Below are 16,666 nucleotides of genomic sequence, written 5' to 3' on the forward strand. Positions count from 1 at the left end.
TTCTAGGTGCAACCAGTCTCAAGAGGCTTGCACTCTTGTATGGAAAGTTTGCATACAAACAGAGAAGTCACAGGGGCATATATGACCAGGTTTTAATAATATGAAGCACACTTTTAGGCTATTGCATAACCCGATTCAGTTTGTAGGGAGCAATTCCAAATGGCTACTTTACCCCAAGCCCACTCAGAACAGTAAGGACAGCCCAGATGTTGGCAAATGGCAGCTCCCAGCTCTCCTGACCATTTGGCCATGCTGGCTGTGGCAGGCTGAAGCTGTCATCTCGAGAGCCCCAGATGGACCATCTCTTTGCCCAAGTCACCAGATCCAGGCCTGCAGCACAGGCATCCTCTTTATCAGCACAGTTAGTTAACAGAGATGATGCGTTATGCACAAAGACAAAGACAAGGGTAACATGGTAGAGACAAAAATGCTGCTTTAATTGAAGCAAAACTGTCCATTTGGACTGAACTGATTGTCTCTTCAAGTACAAATGCTCCAAAGCTAGGCAGACTGACCATGGCTTACAAGTGAAATTTCTCTCTCTCTCTCTCTCTCTCTCTCTCTCATGTCCATATCTAGGCAATATCTCTACCACTCCAAACATGTTCTTCCCCTCCAAAACCCATGTCATCACTGAATAAGGTTTCCTACCTTCCCACTTCTAGAGTGCATTCAAGTTCTTTGGGATTTCAAAGTGCTTTGCAGCAAAATAAAAATGGATATGCTGGAGGATTGACTTGGCCCATGAAACGAAGGCAGCTTTTTTTTGGGGGGGAGCAATGATCAATATGCAAACCAGTCTACGGCAAACGGTGCATTCAGTCTTAATATTATCCAATCTTAATGTAAGGCAAGTCTTTCTGGGTGTAGGATTTGTACAGAGCAGGCCACCCCTAATCAATGAACACTGCTCTCTGTCCAAACTCTTCCTGAACCAAATCCAGCTGATAAGGAGAATTTTAAGGGCGCCAACTCTTTCCAAATCCACCATCCCTTCACACAGAATGGCACCTTCGCCCAGCTGAGGCACAACTTGCAAAAACACAAATGAGGGAGCCTCATATCCCCCAAAGGCAGGGGAGGCTCCAAGTTTCAGCATTCAGCCCTTTCATTTTCTCTGTACAAGAGTTGGGAGGTTTAAAAATGCTTTTGAATGTGTAGAGTGTGAATCAGAGGTACGAGAATAAAGAAAGGAGCTGAGGGAAGTGCCAAGCAGAGATGGACCACTTGGAAGGAGAAATCCCCTCTTCCAATTAAAGGACACAAACATGGGGACACACACACTTTGTTACACTCTTGTCCTAGGCCATGCATGAAAACCTGTGGTCCTCCAGATATCATTGGACTACAGTTCCAATGGACTATTATTCCTGACTATTGGCTATGCTGGTTTGGGCTGATGGGAGTCACAACATCATCTGGAGGAACACAGGTTGCCCATGCCTATTCTATGGGGAAAAACAGTCGAGACATTACCCTAACAAGGCAATAAATAAATATATGTAGTGAGGTTGGCATGAAGGGTAAGTGCCTTTTGTAAAAGTGTTTCCCTTAGGGAAAGTACTCCTCTTCTGTTTGAATTTCCCGGGAGGACTGGAAACAAAGGAGAAAGCAGTTGCCCTCTCTCAGGGTCAGCAAAAGAAGCACAGCTCCCACTCCAAGTATGTGTCATGATGTCACTTGGCTATATGGCATTGTGACCTCATAGGGGTCAATATGTGATCCCCATATTGGGGCTGGGAAAGCAGGAAAACAATGGCACTGAAGGCGCAAGAGAGGGTGGAACAAAAGGGTTGTGAAGAACTATAAGCAACATTTTTAAAAGCATGGTTGGGGGTTTGGAAGGGAAGGGGGGGGGTTATTTCCCACTTCCAGTCCAGCTTTTGCTCTGAACATTCCAGACACCTCTAATTTACAGGGCACAGGGATTGTATTTATTCTGGAGCTGCAATTAGCAGCCCACAGCTCAGCAGCTAAATACAGAATGCTGCCTGCCCCACCTCAGAGTTACAGCCCTACATCCTCTCCTTTGTTTCAGGCTTAGAGAGTGGCTAGCTCTGAGGTGAAGGCCACTGCTAAAAATATACACTTCTTTCCCTCCTAAGAATAATGCTTGGTAAAGAGGATGCAGGCTTTCCTAGAGAGAAGATGGCAACCATCTTCCCAGGGACATTATCTCCCTCCTCTGGAAATCGCATGAGAGAAAGATGGATGGAAACTGACTAGTCCTACAAGGCATGTTCTACATGCTACACTTGCCAAGAGAGGTCCGTGGGGTGGGCAGGATCCCTTTTATGGAGCCAGACCTGGTGGGACAGTAAATGGTGTGGGGCACAAAGGCCTGGTTCACACATGAGAAACCAAAGGCTCGCTCTCGGTTACAACTCATAGTGAGTGAGACATCACTTAGGTACAAGCTCTGGTCCAGACGGCACCTTGGCTTAGCACAATGCAGGAGCAAAAATGACCGAGGGTGGGAGAACAAAGCAGTGGCAAGCTCCTCTCTGGGAACCCAGATCCCCATGTGGTCCTCCATAAGCCATAGTTTGGCTTACTGGGTTGTGTGAACCAGATCAAAAAGCTCAATTCTAATTCAAGGTACATTTTCCCTCAGACTGGTAAAACGAAACATTGCTAGCCTTCTAATCCCAAGGGTGTTCCCAACTCTGTCTCCATCTCCACCCATTTTTCACAGATTAAAGAACCTGTTCCTGGAGCTTAAATTGGTTAGGCCCATGGTGAGCTAGACCAAGGGTAGCCTATCTGGTGCCTGTCAGATGTTTTGGACTGCAACTCCCATCATCCTTGGCTGTTGGCCATGCTGGTTGGGGCTGATGGGAGTTGTCGTCCACAATATATAGAAGGTATCACGTTGGCTACTCCTGAGTTATGCACATAAAGAGAGAAAGCCACAGCAATTCCTTCATGCAATGACTGCATGTTGACATTGTTTTGTTTTGTTTTTAAGGATTGAAGAAAGGCATTCATTTCTGCTTTGGTTCAGGCCATTCATATATGTAAATATGTGTGCACACCCCGCCCTACTCCAACGGACAATCTATTAAGCAGCACTGCCCCAGTGCAATGTCTATTCATATAAATGGAATTTGCTTGGGAGTATAACTTGGTGGGCTTTGTGTGCAGTAAGTGCTCAGTCATATCCAACACTGGTTGAGAGAGAAAGAGCGAGGAGGGGACATGAAATAAGGCTTTGTCTCACAGAAAAATTCTAGTTCACACTAAGACATTGTTCACAATAAGACACTTTTGGCTCACACCCCCTGCTTCTTCAATCTATGAGGAGAGAGAGAGAGGCTTTGGGGGAATATTAAACAACACATAAAATGCATATCATGTTTTATTGCTTCTCTGATTGCTCCAGGTTGATTCTCCAATCTCCTTACCAAAAGAAAAAAAGGCCACAATTCCTGTGTTCTCCTGGAAAAATTCTCTTTGGCTGAGGAAGGATAACCAAACAACAGTAGATTTCTTTAACTGAAATAAGGGAAAGGAAGAGACAGGAACAGTGGCTGCAATATGGACAAACTGGAATCCCAATGGATTGACCATCACAACAAGAGGGGAAAGGTTATCTCCTATCTTATGTTCACTGGCTGACAGCAGAAACCAGGAAAGGCAAAGGGAGGCCCGGCTGCTTGGTCACCACCTCATCGGGTGCGCAAGTAAGTCGGGATGGAGTAGTTGAAGAGCAAGTAATCCATTTTGTATAAATTAAATAACCTCCTTTGGTAAAAGGGGCTGATGTTCTGGAAGAACTTAGCCGTCATGTCGTCGTTGGTCCTGGTGGTCTTGGAGGAGGAGGGGAACTTGACGCCTGCGTCAGCCCCAACCAGTCGCAGGATGTAATTGGAGTCCTTGGCCAATGTCTCGTACTTGCCTACCACGTCGTAGTGGATGATACAGGGGTGGCAGAGGGAGTGCACTCGCTCCCAGTGCTCATTGAAAGGCTCTTCGCGCTGAGTCTGTGGATCCAGCAGGTAGTACACAAACTCCTCGAAGCGCACGTCATGGCCGTGCTCCAGGGCCTCGTCGCTGGGGTCCTGGCGATGCCGCCGGATTATCTTGGTCCCGTAGCGCTTGTGGAAAGCTGTGTTGTAGCTGCGGGTGAACTTGTTGCGGTAGGCAGAGACCAGCCGCTCCAGAGGCTCCCGCACAAAGATGAACTTGAGGTAGTTGCGCAGGCGGTAGTTGATTTCGGGGATGCTGTACTCGGAGAGAGTGTGCAGGTTGGAAGCCACGTGCGCCTCATTGGCTGGGATTTCCAACGGGTCCTGGTACTTGCCCTGCCCAGTCAAGACCATCATGACCCGTTTCCAGTTAGTGCAAGCCACCTTGGGGACGTAGCAGTACAGCAGCCCGTGAACATCGTCAACCACCAGGTGGCGCAAGTCGTCAGGAGTGAGGAGGCGCCGCTTGCGCGTGTAACGGTTGCACACCTTGTTCAGCAGGTCCCGCCTGCGCTGGTGCGTCGCCTGCAGGGAGGACTGCTCAAACTGAGGAGACAGAAGGGGGGAGGTGGAAAGAGTCACTGTACACTTGGCTGGTAAAGTGCATTTGGTCAGATCCCAACCTTTTCTCTGCTCAGGGAAACAAACACCTACCTGTCCAGAAGATAAAGAATCGGGAGGCCTTTCTAAGGCAGTTGTCAGGAGATCACCTGCTAGTGGGACAACTTCCCTTCAAAAAAACCCCGCACCTACCTCTTCTCTGGCTGGCAACAGAGTTGGCAAAAGAGTAAGGAGGGACAGTTTATTCCTGCATTGCAGGGCACTGGACTAGATGATCCTCAGGGTTTCTGCCAACTCTACAATTCTAGGGGTGGGGTTCAACTATGGTGGCGCTGTGGTCTATACCACTGAGCCTCTTGGGCTTGCTGATTGGAAGGTGAGTGGTTCAAATCCTTGTGACAGGGTGAGCTCCCGTTGCTCTGTCCCAGCTTCTTCCCACCTAGCAGTTTGAAAGCACACCAGTGCAAGTAGATAAATAGGTGAAGCTGCGGTGGGAAGGTAAATGGCATTTCCATGTGCTCTGGCTTTTGTCACAGTGTTCCGCTGCACCAGAAGCAGTTTAGTCATGCTGGCCACATGACCTGGAAAGCTGTCTGTGAACAAATGCCGGCTCCTTCAGCCTGAAAGCAAGATGAGCACCGCAAACCCATAGTCACCTTTGACTGGACTTAACCATCGGGGGGTCCTTTACCTTTACCTCAACTATGTTGCTGCAATGAAAAAAGGCATTCACATAAAGAATATTTATACCCTAGAGAAGTCTGTAGCCACCAAGAATGTGCAGCACCCTCACCTAACTGCAATTCCCAGAATTATTTGGGAGGTCAACTGGTATAGCCTATATTTTTTAAAGTCTGCATATTCTAACTCATTTTTATAAATCCTCACAGTTGTACTGTTTTATCTATATGCCCTGTAATGTTTTTATTGTTGTAGATATTTTTACTGTGTGTGTGTCTAATTACGTTTACACACACACATGCTTTTTAACAGGTGGGGGATACATCCATTTTTTAAAAAAACAACAACCCTGATATAGCTTTGTAATGTAGATGTGCCCACATGATACGAGGCTCCTTACGACCCCTTCAGAGCTTTTAGCAACCTGAATCACAAGGAGGGGGGAGGGTGTCATTTGTTTGTATTCTCTCCTTGTACATCTGCTAATTTGTTTGGGTGATAACTAAATGCCACAAGATTTAAAATGCCAGCTGGCGCGTTTGGAAAGGGGGGATCTAACCTGGCTGTGTGTACAAGAGAGTTGCAGAAGGAGGAGGAAGGTGCTGTTAAAGTGTGTCAAGTCATCACTGTCTGAAGGCAAAGGAAAAGGGAGCATCAAAGCTTCCTTCATGAAAGGCCTGGCCAAGTGCTCTTGGCAGGGCAAAGTTAACTCTGGGACAGGATGACGTGAGCAGAGACTGCCTTGGGCCATTCAAACATCCCAGCCTCCCTGCTCCTTATTGCGGTTCTTTCCTGTGCAAGCCATCTGTTAGGAAGGGGTCAGGTCAGGCCACTCCAAGGTCATGGTGATGCCCCGGGGCTTGCTACTCTGAACAAGTTCAAGAACTGGATTCATGACTTGGAAGGTATGCATGTGTGTTCCTCTTGCTTTCTTCTACACTTATGCCCACCATTGTCTCCCCCTCTCTTTTTTTTAAAGAAACACAAGGCAACATTAATTTATTGAAGGAGTCTGCCCTGATTCTCTCCCTCCTATTTCATTAAAGGCAGAAAGCTCTCGTTTCAGCACGTGAACTGCAGCTGTGGGCTCCGTTGCATTTATTCCTTCGGTTGCTCCTTCCACCGTCACACAAGTTCTGATGTCGTGCCAAAGGCCTGCTTTTGAAGATCCCCGTACGCAAAATATTCTCTGGGGGAGGGGGGAATCAGCTACGCCATCCCACAGAGGGCTTAAAGCTCTGTGCATGAGATAAATCTTGGACATTTGCGAAGGGCGCATTCTGCATTTTGTTACACAATTAAGCAGATTCTTTGTCTTGCGCCCAGAAAAGCATTCCTAGCTTTAAGCAAGGAGCTTCTACTAAAAAGCATATGGCTCTGAAACCACAATCTGGCCTACACAACACAAAACCTTTTCAAGTAAGGCTCCCACTACGTAGCAACAGCATTTTCTTCCTAGGAGGGGCTGTGCAACGCGTAGGTAGACCTTTTGCTTCCTTCACATTTGTCTTCTGAGGGTTCCTGACAGCTGTCAGGCACTGTTAGATCACAGCCCAGGAGCCTGCTTACTCAACCTACCATGCCTGCCTCAATTTCTCACTCACCCGTTGGCATCTGCCAGGCCAAATAAGACTTGTTCACGCTCTTCAAAAGGAAGAGGGATAACATTAAAAAAACAACCCAACCCACTCTCTTAATGCCAGACAGAGAGATGGGTGGAGCAGGCACATCACACCTTATTGTTTTGGCCATCTAGCAAAATTGGATCTGATTGTGGTCACTTCCAAGATGGGGAGTAAGACCAATGCTCAGACACAGTGACTTGAAAAGAAAGACAGCAGACTCACAGGGAATAAGACTACCAGTGGCTACTCCAGGAACAGAGGCAGCATTATTCCCAATACCAGCTTCTGGGAGAGGACTATTTCTAGTGCTGCTCCTGGTCCTGCTAGAGGGCTTCCCAAGAGTCCTCGCTGGCCAGCCTCTGCAGGAATCAGGACGCTGAACTAGAGAGAGGCCTTTGGCCTGGTTCAGCAGGGCTCTTATGTTCATAAGCTGACCCAGGATTTGAACTCACATCTCCCAGAGCTGGGGCACATCTTAGATAGGAAACTATGGTTATTGACTATGTCAGGGGCCATTTGCTCACCCCGTTTCACAAGGGCCAGGCGGCTTTTGGGTAACACAAGGGTTAAAAGTTATAGAATGTTGTGCGCTTTCAATGGCTCCTCTTTAAAAACACAGTTGAGACATTAAGGCAGAAACGTTATAACACTGAAAAGCAGCCGTTCCGTTTCCTATATGGGTTCACTGGGGAGTCATCGTCGCTGCCATGGGAGCAGTTATCTGGCTTTCATTTTCTCCTGTTTCCATTAAATTAATTGTCAAAAGGAAGGCAAGAGTAGGTGCTTATGAGGAGAAAATAAAATGTATTCTGGCAAGCTCCAACAGCCACACACAGGGAGTATCCTGTGGTATCTGAACTGCGGAGAGTTTCCTACCTTCCTTATTCCTAGGTTGCCCTTGCCAGGCATCAGTCCCCTAGCATAAATCACACTGCTAAATGGAGTCTGTGGCCAAGCAGTCAGGGGCATCGGATAAGGTGGCAAAACCTTTACCTGGACTGCACCATGTCAAACTGCTGGTGGGGGTCAATGTCCATTAATGATCCTCCAAACATACCAAAAAAATCACCACAAATAGGTAACTGCCTCATCAGTGGGAAAGGTTACCAGCAATTAGGTCTTAAAAAAAAAAAGTGTAGGGGATTGTTAAATCATGCATGCCTCCCCCTGCAACCTAAAGTGGTACAATCCAGACATAGGATTGCTTAAGTCATCCACTGTTTGTAGGGTATAAACCTATGGGGATAAATCTCTTGCTAGACTAAATCTCTGAGCAACAGCAGGGACAGCTGTGGACCTTTGGGGAAAGTCATTGTGCAGCAGTAGAGCACATGCTTTTAACATGCAAAAGATGGCAGGTTAGATTCCCCAGGAGTGACAATTGAGTCTAACCTCTAAGAGAGAAATAACTCCACCCAATTTTCTAGATCTAGATATATTTGCCAGAAGCCTCCCACAATACTTGCAGCCCAAGAGCCTGAGCTATGCAGCAGAAGCATCTGATGCCACTGATTCTAACTTCTGCAAACTATTTGGAGAGGGGGAAAAGCCAACATGCTCACAGTGGAGATAGACTTTGGGAGGACTTGCTCCTGATTCGCTTGCTGGATGCTTTGAAAGCAGGGTGGCCAGGGCATGAGAGCAACTCAATCCCCTTTCCAGATACACAAAACCACCAAACTGGCAATTTACCTCCTCTGCCCACCACCTTTCTGTAATTATCAACGAGGCAGAATAAAATGGGTCAAAAAAATTGTGGCCTGGGTGCAAAGTTGTCCTAACAAAAAAAGAAGAAGAAATGCACATCTTCCTCTGCAGATAGTAACACCAAAGTTGCATCATAGAAGGCGTTGTGTGTTGCCTGGACTTTGACACACAATGAGCACTCCCCAACTCTCCCTCCACGCCCTTCCACCTTCCCTTTTCGCGTTCACTCACCTGATCACCGTGGTAAAGAGCCTGAAGTGGACTTCGACCGGACTTTCCATGCCAACTGGACTTCAGAATCCTGTCCTCTGCAGCTGGAAAGGAAAGGGGGAAGTTTTAAAAAGTGCCACTAGCAGCTCTGTTTCATGAATGAATGAATATAAACACACACACACACAGTGTCAGCCTTTGCCAACCTGGTGGCCTCCAGCATGTGCTGGCAGGGGCTGTAGTCCAAACAGCTGGAAGGCACCCGATTGGTTGTAGTATATGACTGAGATGCTTGGGTGGTAGGCATCTAAGAGAAGATTCTGCCTGGGAAATGGTTTTCACATGTGCTCTGTTATGCCTGGGTCAAGATGAACACCTAAGCCTGACAAAAAAAAAACCTCCCCAATGGAGTTGGAAAGCACAACAGGTCTGATAAACAGGTTGTCTCGCTTGCTCCACTTCTCACTTTTTCGTCCCACTAAAAATTATTAAAGAAAATAAGATTAGGCTCTCACTTACTAGTTTAATCCCACTCTTCTGTTAGAGCACCTTCAAAGTATCCCTTTGGAACGCCCTCCCGTCAGATGTCAGGGAGATAAAGAATTACACAACTTTTAGAAAACATCTGAAGGCAGCCCTGTTCAGGGAAGTTTTTAATGTCCGACATTTTGTTATTTTTTATATTTTGCTGGGAGCCGCCCAGAGTGGCTGGGGAAACCCAGTCAGATGGGCAGGATATAAACAATAAAATTATTGTTGTTGTTGTTGTTGGTTGTTGTTGTTGTTGTTGTTAACAAGGATTGAAGCTATCAACACAATGACACATTAAATGGTAAATAAAACAAGAAAGCGGTAGTAGCAAAAATACTAGCAGTAGAAAGCAAAATAAAACATGACAAATGGGCACATGCTGTTTGTGCTGTGGCACCAGTTCTCTGAAATTCTCTTCCCTTAGAAGCGAAGGAAGCCCCAACATTGTGATGTTCTCAGCCTTTATTACAAACTTTTCTTTTCTTCCAGTCCTTCCCAAATTAGCCTATTTTTATCTTTGCTGTTTTTAATTCTTGTTGGCTTTTATGTCTTAATTCCGCTTTTATGATTTGCATTTTACGTTCTGGGTGATATCCCATCAGCACAAAGATATCCACTTGTGCAACAGGACTTTGCCCCCTCTGTCCCCTCCCCACCTCCCTTGCCCCCTCCAAAAACCTGCTCCAGAGGGTTGGGAGAACCCCTAGAACAGTCCAGGGGAGGGGGAAAGAGAATGTTCCATTTTACAAGCAGAAATCCTTGCACTGATGACTGAATGTTCACACAGCGCTATTCCACATTTGTTGTTGCTATTTAGTCATATCCGACTCTTCGTGACCCCATGGACCAGAGCCATAGCTGTCAAGTGTCCCTTATTTGAAGGGACAGTCCCTTATTCCAGCGCCATATCCCGCTGCTGTCCCTTATTGATGGATGTCCCTCAAATGATGTCCCTTAAATTTCAAAGGAAGCAGCTCCTCTCCCTCCCTCCCTGCCAGCCAGGGAGGAGGGAGCTTCCAACCGTGTTGCTTGGCTGTGTTGCTCACCCAATAAGAAGTCTAAGAACGACTGGGGGGTGGAGCTTGCATGCCTTGTGTGTGGCTAATTAATGCAAGCTGAGGGGTTTTTTGAATGCTGGACACCATTTTGTTGCACGTGCTGCTGCAAACTTTGCAGTGCAAAGCCAGGCCGGGGAGCCATCTTAAGTTGAGGCTGCATAGGCCTTGTGGTGCATGTGATTCAGATTCTATTCAGTTGAACCTCTGGTTACAAAGTTGTTTGGACAGTGTTCTCGAAGCTACCCAGCATGAGTTTGACCAGACTGCAGGAGGACAGGAAGACTGGAGTGCCTGGAACAGGTGAGGCTGCAGGTCCCTTATTTTGGCTGCTGGTCCCTTATTTTCAAATCTGTAAGTTGATAGCTATGACCAGAGCACACCACATACCACATACAGCCCTATCTTTCTGTGCTGCGCTTTTTATCCTGGTTTGTTGTTTAATTCTACTGCATTTCTTTTTGCTTTTTGCTTTTCATTGTCCAGACAGGGCGTAAGACAGGGAAACCAAAATTCTGTGGCTTGCCTTATTTAGTACTTCCCATTTACAGTACCTAAACCCTTCACTCGTCACTTGCAAAATAATTAGACCCCTGTGGGCACAAGGATAGACCACTTCCCGCTGGGCTAGACTCTCCAGGCAATTACCCAAGAAGCGGTGGCTGTCAGTAACAGTCGCTGGCTTGCTCAACCCAGTGAACCCTCGGCCTGCAGCAAGGGGAAGCCATTGTGGCGCTGGGATGAGGCCTGATCAAACGCATGCCAAGCTGCCACACTCTGCTGAGCTGCTCATGTGTGAGGTTCTGAGTCTGCGCCACTGCCAGTGGCTTACCAATTAAAAAGGAGAAACCTGTCAAGGCAGATTTTAAACATTCATTCATGGCAATGACTAAGAACCCTATTGAGGCAGGGGGCCAGGATTCTGGGAAAAAGTAAGAAGGGCATGCTCATTAGTTTTGCTCCCCATAATAAGAACTTGAAAATATTTGTTATTGTAGTAGGCTCAATGTAAGAACACAGGAAGAACTTGCCAGATCAGCCCAGTGGCCCATCTAATCCAGCGTCCTGTTCTCACAGTGGTCAACCTGCCGGAAGTTTGCAAGCAGCACCTGAGTGCAATAGCAGTCTCCCCACTTGTGATTTTCAGCAGCTGCTACTCAGAAGCATTACTGCCTCTGTCTGTGGAATCAAAGCATGCCCTTCATTATTGGTAGCTGCCAATGATAGCCTTATCCTCCATGAATTTGCCCCAAAGCCATCCACGGCTTATAGGACGATGCCCAACCCTAGGCCTATGCTCTGTATTCTCACTACTGCTGGGATAACAACAAATCAGCACAGAACAGAACTGACTGGCCCAAACATCTCTTTGTAGCGCTGCTGCTCCTGCTGTAGGCGCCACAGTAGGTGGGTTTCAAGGCGCCATGTTCAAAATAGCACATCTAGATCTTTTGTGGTAGAAGCATGAATATGAAGAATCAGGATGAGCATGCTAGGGGAAGGGGAGCAAGCTTTTGAACTCCAGGCTGTAAGTCATAAGTAACAGACCACTAATCTAAATGCCATTGTCCCTGGCTTGAGAAAACAAGTAAATGCATGTTCTTATACTGCTTTGTACAGTACTTGGGAAATCAGCTCAGCATACTAAGGGAAGTGGGGGGAGGGGAGAGAAAGTAAAGCTGGTCACATTCTTACACGGTGAATAACCTGATAGCTTGCAGTGGTTGTGGAAATCAGCAGGGGAGGGGGAGAATTTAATCATCCAGAGAAATATCACCAGCCCTACCACATGCTTGTCACGTGACAGAAGGGGAAGTTACTCAGTTTGGGCAAATGCAGTGCCGATATGCAAGATTGGCAGTTGCTAAGTGATCTGTGAGCTGATGCAAAAAGTCAGAAGAAAGCGGCAGGTTACTGAAGAAGTGCGATGTTGCAAGTAACCACAACCCATGCCCACAAAGGTACCGTTACGAGGGTGATAGGAAGAGCTTGTCACGAGAGCTTTGCTAGATATGGGGAACCAAGTGTTAATCTGCATTTCAGTCTTCTCTCTGCCCTGTCCTAGATTGGAAATGTTCACACCTAATCCAAACTGACAGGATTTTGGTACCGTTAGACCAAGTTCTCTTGCTTGGGAAGAGACAGAACTCAAAGCACAAAGGGAATTTCCAATGTCGGTCTCAGCAAGTGCAGCCTTTGCTCGCAAGTCAATGCACGACAAAATGTGCACCAAACCACATACAAAAAAAAAGGCGGGGGGAGGAAGAACTGGCATTGAATTGGACTCAGCCCTGGCTTGACAACACCTAACATATTAGAAACTTGCTAACTAACCAGCTTTCATACAGATACCTCATGGCAAATGAGAACTGTAGATATGTGTAACTCAAAAACTAGTTTTCAAACTGCCTATACACCTCTCGTGGTGTTAAGACAACTATGTGTTTTAGGCTTTCCTTCACTAAGTACTGGTAGCAATCTGCTCTGTGAGGTCAAGGGAATATGCCCCCTTCCTACCGTGTGGGCTTGATCAAGGGATTTCTCAATAGAAGGCAACAGGAGACTAGCAGTGCTGATCTTCTCAAGCCAAGATGATATTTACAATGTGTACAAGAGCATTTGTGTTGGGAAGAGAGGCGGGGAGCACTGGAGCATACACAACAGATCCATGGAACTGTATTATAAAATCAGCCCAGGAGGCTTACTGCTTAATTTGTTCCCCACGTGGCTTGATGAAGAGTTCTTGAGAACTCAAGAGTTTGCACACTATTTTGGCTGGCCTAATTGAAGACATGGTTCTAATATGGTTTTTGGAACCTCATTTTTGGCATCTTTGCAACACCTGAAAACTAAAAAGCAACTGGGTGCAGTTAAGAATTTTTTTCCTCCTAAAACAACAGAGAGTCTTGCGATGCCTTAAACACTAACAGTTTTTCATTACGGCATAAGCTTTTGTGGACTTGGGGTCATTTTGTCAGATGCAAGGAATGCGATCCTCGGTTGTCAGATACACATTGCACATGGATGTATAAATGACCCTTTGGCGCAGTTATTTATCAAGTTGTCAGAAGTCTCTAAATCTCTCTGCCAGGTGGCTAACCTTTGGCCCTGCAGAGGTTGTTGGGAGACCAGCTCCCATCAGCCAAAACCAGCATAGGCAATGGAAACTGTCATTCAGCAGCATCCATAGGGCCACAGGTTAGCTGTGCCTGCTCTGCGCTGATCATAAAGCAGAGATGAAAGCTTTCCTTATGAAAACACACTTAAAGAGTACACTTAAAGAAAGGGGCAAGTAGCCTGAGGGCAGTTACATAATTCTTCATGCAGAGTGCAGCAGGGTGGTATGTGGCGCAGGGCTTCCACTATAAAGAGAATCTCAACAGCCAGTTTTGGGGAAACTAAACATGAAGAGTGAGTGGGAATGGTATAAATGTTTGTAGCCCGCCAAGTACAGGAAAAGTTGGGATTCGAGATATCTTGTTTCGGAGAGTGTGTGTATGAGCTATCAAGGGAACCATCAGAGCAGGATATTTACTGATTGTGCTAGTAGCCATGGCAGGCCCCACTCAAGCATTGTAGTTATGGACAATACAGTGACCCGAATGGGAAACTGCTTGGCTCTGTGACCCAGTTATCAAGCCACTCTATCATCTATCTATCTTCAAGTAAGTGCAGAATGTCCCCATATATATGGCAGATAAGAGAAATGGAAGCAGCACGGTGGGCAGTACATGAGGCTCATTTGCTGTTTCTCACCACCACCTCCAGCGGAATAGCCGATAGCTATGATGCCCCTCTCCTCCCTCTGCACACTGTTCTCTAGATGTATTTTAAAGGCTGTTTGGTGTGGGTTTTAATGCCAAGAGCTCTACTGCAGAATTCTGAGAAGTGTGAAATCTAATGAATAACTGCATCCTAATCTTCACATCAGTCCGGGAGGTGCGGATCAGTTCAGTTTACCTGGGAAGTCAAAAAAGGAGGAGGATTTGCTGAGTAATGGAACAGCTGTGCTCCAGGGGTAGGGCACCTCAGGTCTGGGGTCAAATGCAGCACCTCCAAGCCTCTCTGTCTGGCTCTTGAGACCCTACCCTGGCCACATAACCCAACCATGCTCCTTACCATCCCTGCTTTGCACCCACCTAGAGTGCTTTTGGCTGGCTGCAATATGCCCCTGAACTCTGATCATGGCTTTTGCTTGTGTGGGTGGAGAATAAAAAGAAGTGAATGATGTTCCAGACCCCTCTTGGCACCACTAGGCTGGGCTTCAACCAAGGACCAAAACCTTGCCTTTCAGGAGACAGCAACCATATATATGCAGGACCCATTCATGCACTTCTGCAATACCCAGCAGAACATTTGGTCTGCTTGGCAAAAGGGGAAGAGAAGGCTATGTAATCCTTATTCTTCTAGAAAAAAAGTAGCTGCTAACTTATTGGTGAAAGAACGTTGAAGCTCTCGCCTGGAAATGGACAGCAGCCAAGCTTCTTCATTCCACAGGACCTGGCGGTTGTGGTGTTAAAATAAAAGATTACGGCATCTCTTTTGTCTGTATGCTTTTCAAATTTCATGGCTTGGGTCAGAAGTGATGGCATATTTCACAAACACTTGTACATAAGTAAGTGCCTTAATCCATAATACTCCTGTTTGCTTTATACTCAGCTATTCCCAATATTAAACTACTGCAGCCTATCTCAGTTAGAACTAGGGATGGGGGGACCTGTTAATTTTGATTTCTCAGTTTTCCAACCTTAAGCTCAGTTTCCCACATTTCCACATCAGCTTGCGATTAGTATTATTTTAAATAGCCCTCATGAAAATTCATCAGAATTTGAGTGCTAATTTCTTTTAATAGACACCTTTCTGCAAAGTGTTTTTTCCCTAGTAAAATGCATTTTCACTAATATATGCATCTTATGCACACTTTATCCCAGAGCCTGCATTCTGGTGCATGTTACTTGGCTGGAGAACTGCAATGCAAAATTCAAGGAAGTGCAAAATTTGAAGAATGTCTGCTTCAGTTCGTGCATTGTTTCAGAAACTGCCAAATAGGTAGGTTCACCTTTAAATGTGAACTGAATCATATTTTCTATTCATAACAGGGAACAGTTTTAGCTGGAACTGGAGAACACCTTACAGTCAGAAACATTATTTTCTGAATGTTAGTGCGGTAGAGAAAACAGGAGGCAGCTGTTGTAAAAACTCAATGTCCACTCTGCTCAGTGTAGCCTTTTCAATTTGCAGAATGTGGAAAAACCTAAAAACATGATTTAAGCATCACTTATAAAAATGGCCCCAAGGGAGCCACAAATGGCTCAGCTACATCAGGGCAGCAGTCCAGCTGTGAAGGAAGAATTCTCCCTTTGCCAATGCCACTGCAAGTAGCAGCAAAAGGAGGAGGGGAAGAGAAGATCCGCTGCAGCCCTGCTTCTAAAGATAAGCCACCACCTCTGAATGGTGGCCGATTCTGATGCACACCACCACACACACACACAAATAGGAGAAATGGCACACTGAGTTTCAAGGCTGGGAAATTCAACACAATTTCATTTCACTCTTAAAGTGAGAAGGTTGAAGTGCGAACTTCTGCATGCAGAGGATGTGATCTACCACTGACCTATAGTTGCTCCTGAAGGGCAAGATCTGATTCTTAGTCACTACTAGAAGTTGGGATTACAGCCATCAGCACAGCAGGATTCCCCATCACAAAAGCCTTTCCGATATTGCAATATCTTGGAACGAAACCACCTGACTTTACGATGCATCAGGTGCTGTATGTGACATCCTTCGTATGCAAAGGCCCTTGAAAGGTTTAGCAGAGACAGAGCTGAGTAGCTCCAGGAGTGAGTGTGATACAGCCAAACACAGCCAGCCCCTGAAAGCCCCTCAATCCTGTTCTGTTAAAGTCATCTTCTTCCATATGTCAAACTCTGATCTAATAAAGGAGCTCTATGTAACAGAATATACTGGTGTGTATTTTTGGAAGAGCCTCCAAACCAGTTCAAAATTCAAACTCTTATGGCAAAGGTGGGCCTCCAGGTGTTGTTCAGATCCTAACTCCCAGGTTATAAGGAACCACAAAGGTCATCTATAGTTCTGTCAGAGCAGGAAATCCACCTCTACAACATCCCTGATTAATTCTTTAAATTTCCAGGAGTGTGCTAACATGAGCATTACAAAATGAATCTAATGTGTGAAATGCCCCCGCCATCATCTCTGCAATCTGCAAAGTGGCCCTGGACAGAATCTCCTCTGTTCCAAATACCCAACATGCATTAGGAAGTGCAGCAACATAATTAACTGATACTTAATAAAGCTGATTGATCCAACT

At 46.1% G+C, this 16,666-nt stretch overlaps 1 protein-coding gene across 1 annotated transcript in view; it reads right to left on the reverse strand.

Annotated features, from left to right (window-relative positions):
- Positions 1–416: 416 nt before the first annotated feature.
- The window catches only part of CHST13 (carbohydrate sulfotransferase 13), a 48,242-nt gene continuing 31,992 nt past the window's right edge, over positions 417–16,666 (reverse strand). Inside the window, exons 2-3 of the mRNA XM_083426999.1 lie at positions 8,774–8,856; positions 417–4,514 (exon numbers count right to left, since the gene is read on the reverse strand). Of these exons, the coding sequence (XP_083283125.1) occupies positions 3,669–4,514; positions 8,774–8,856 (929 nt within the window). The 3' untranslated portion in view covers positions 417–3,668. The remainder of the gene's footprint in view (positions 4,515–8,773; positions 8,857–16,666) is intronic.

Source organism: Podarcis tiliguerta (assembly GCF_965153285.1).
Source record: "Podarcis tiliguerta genome assembly, chromosome: 2".
Taxonomy (NCBI): Eukaryota; Metazoa; Chordata; class Lepidosauria; order Squamata; family Lacertidae; genus Podarcis; species Podarcis tiliguerta.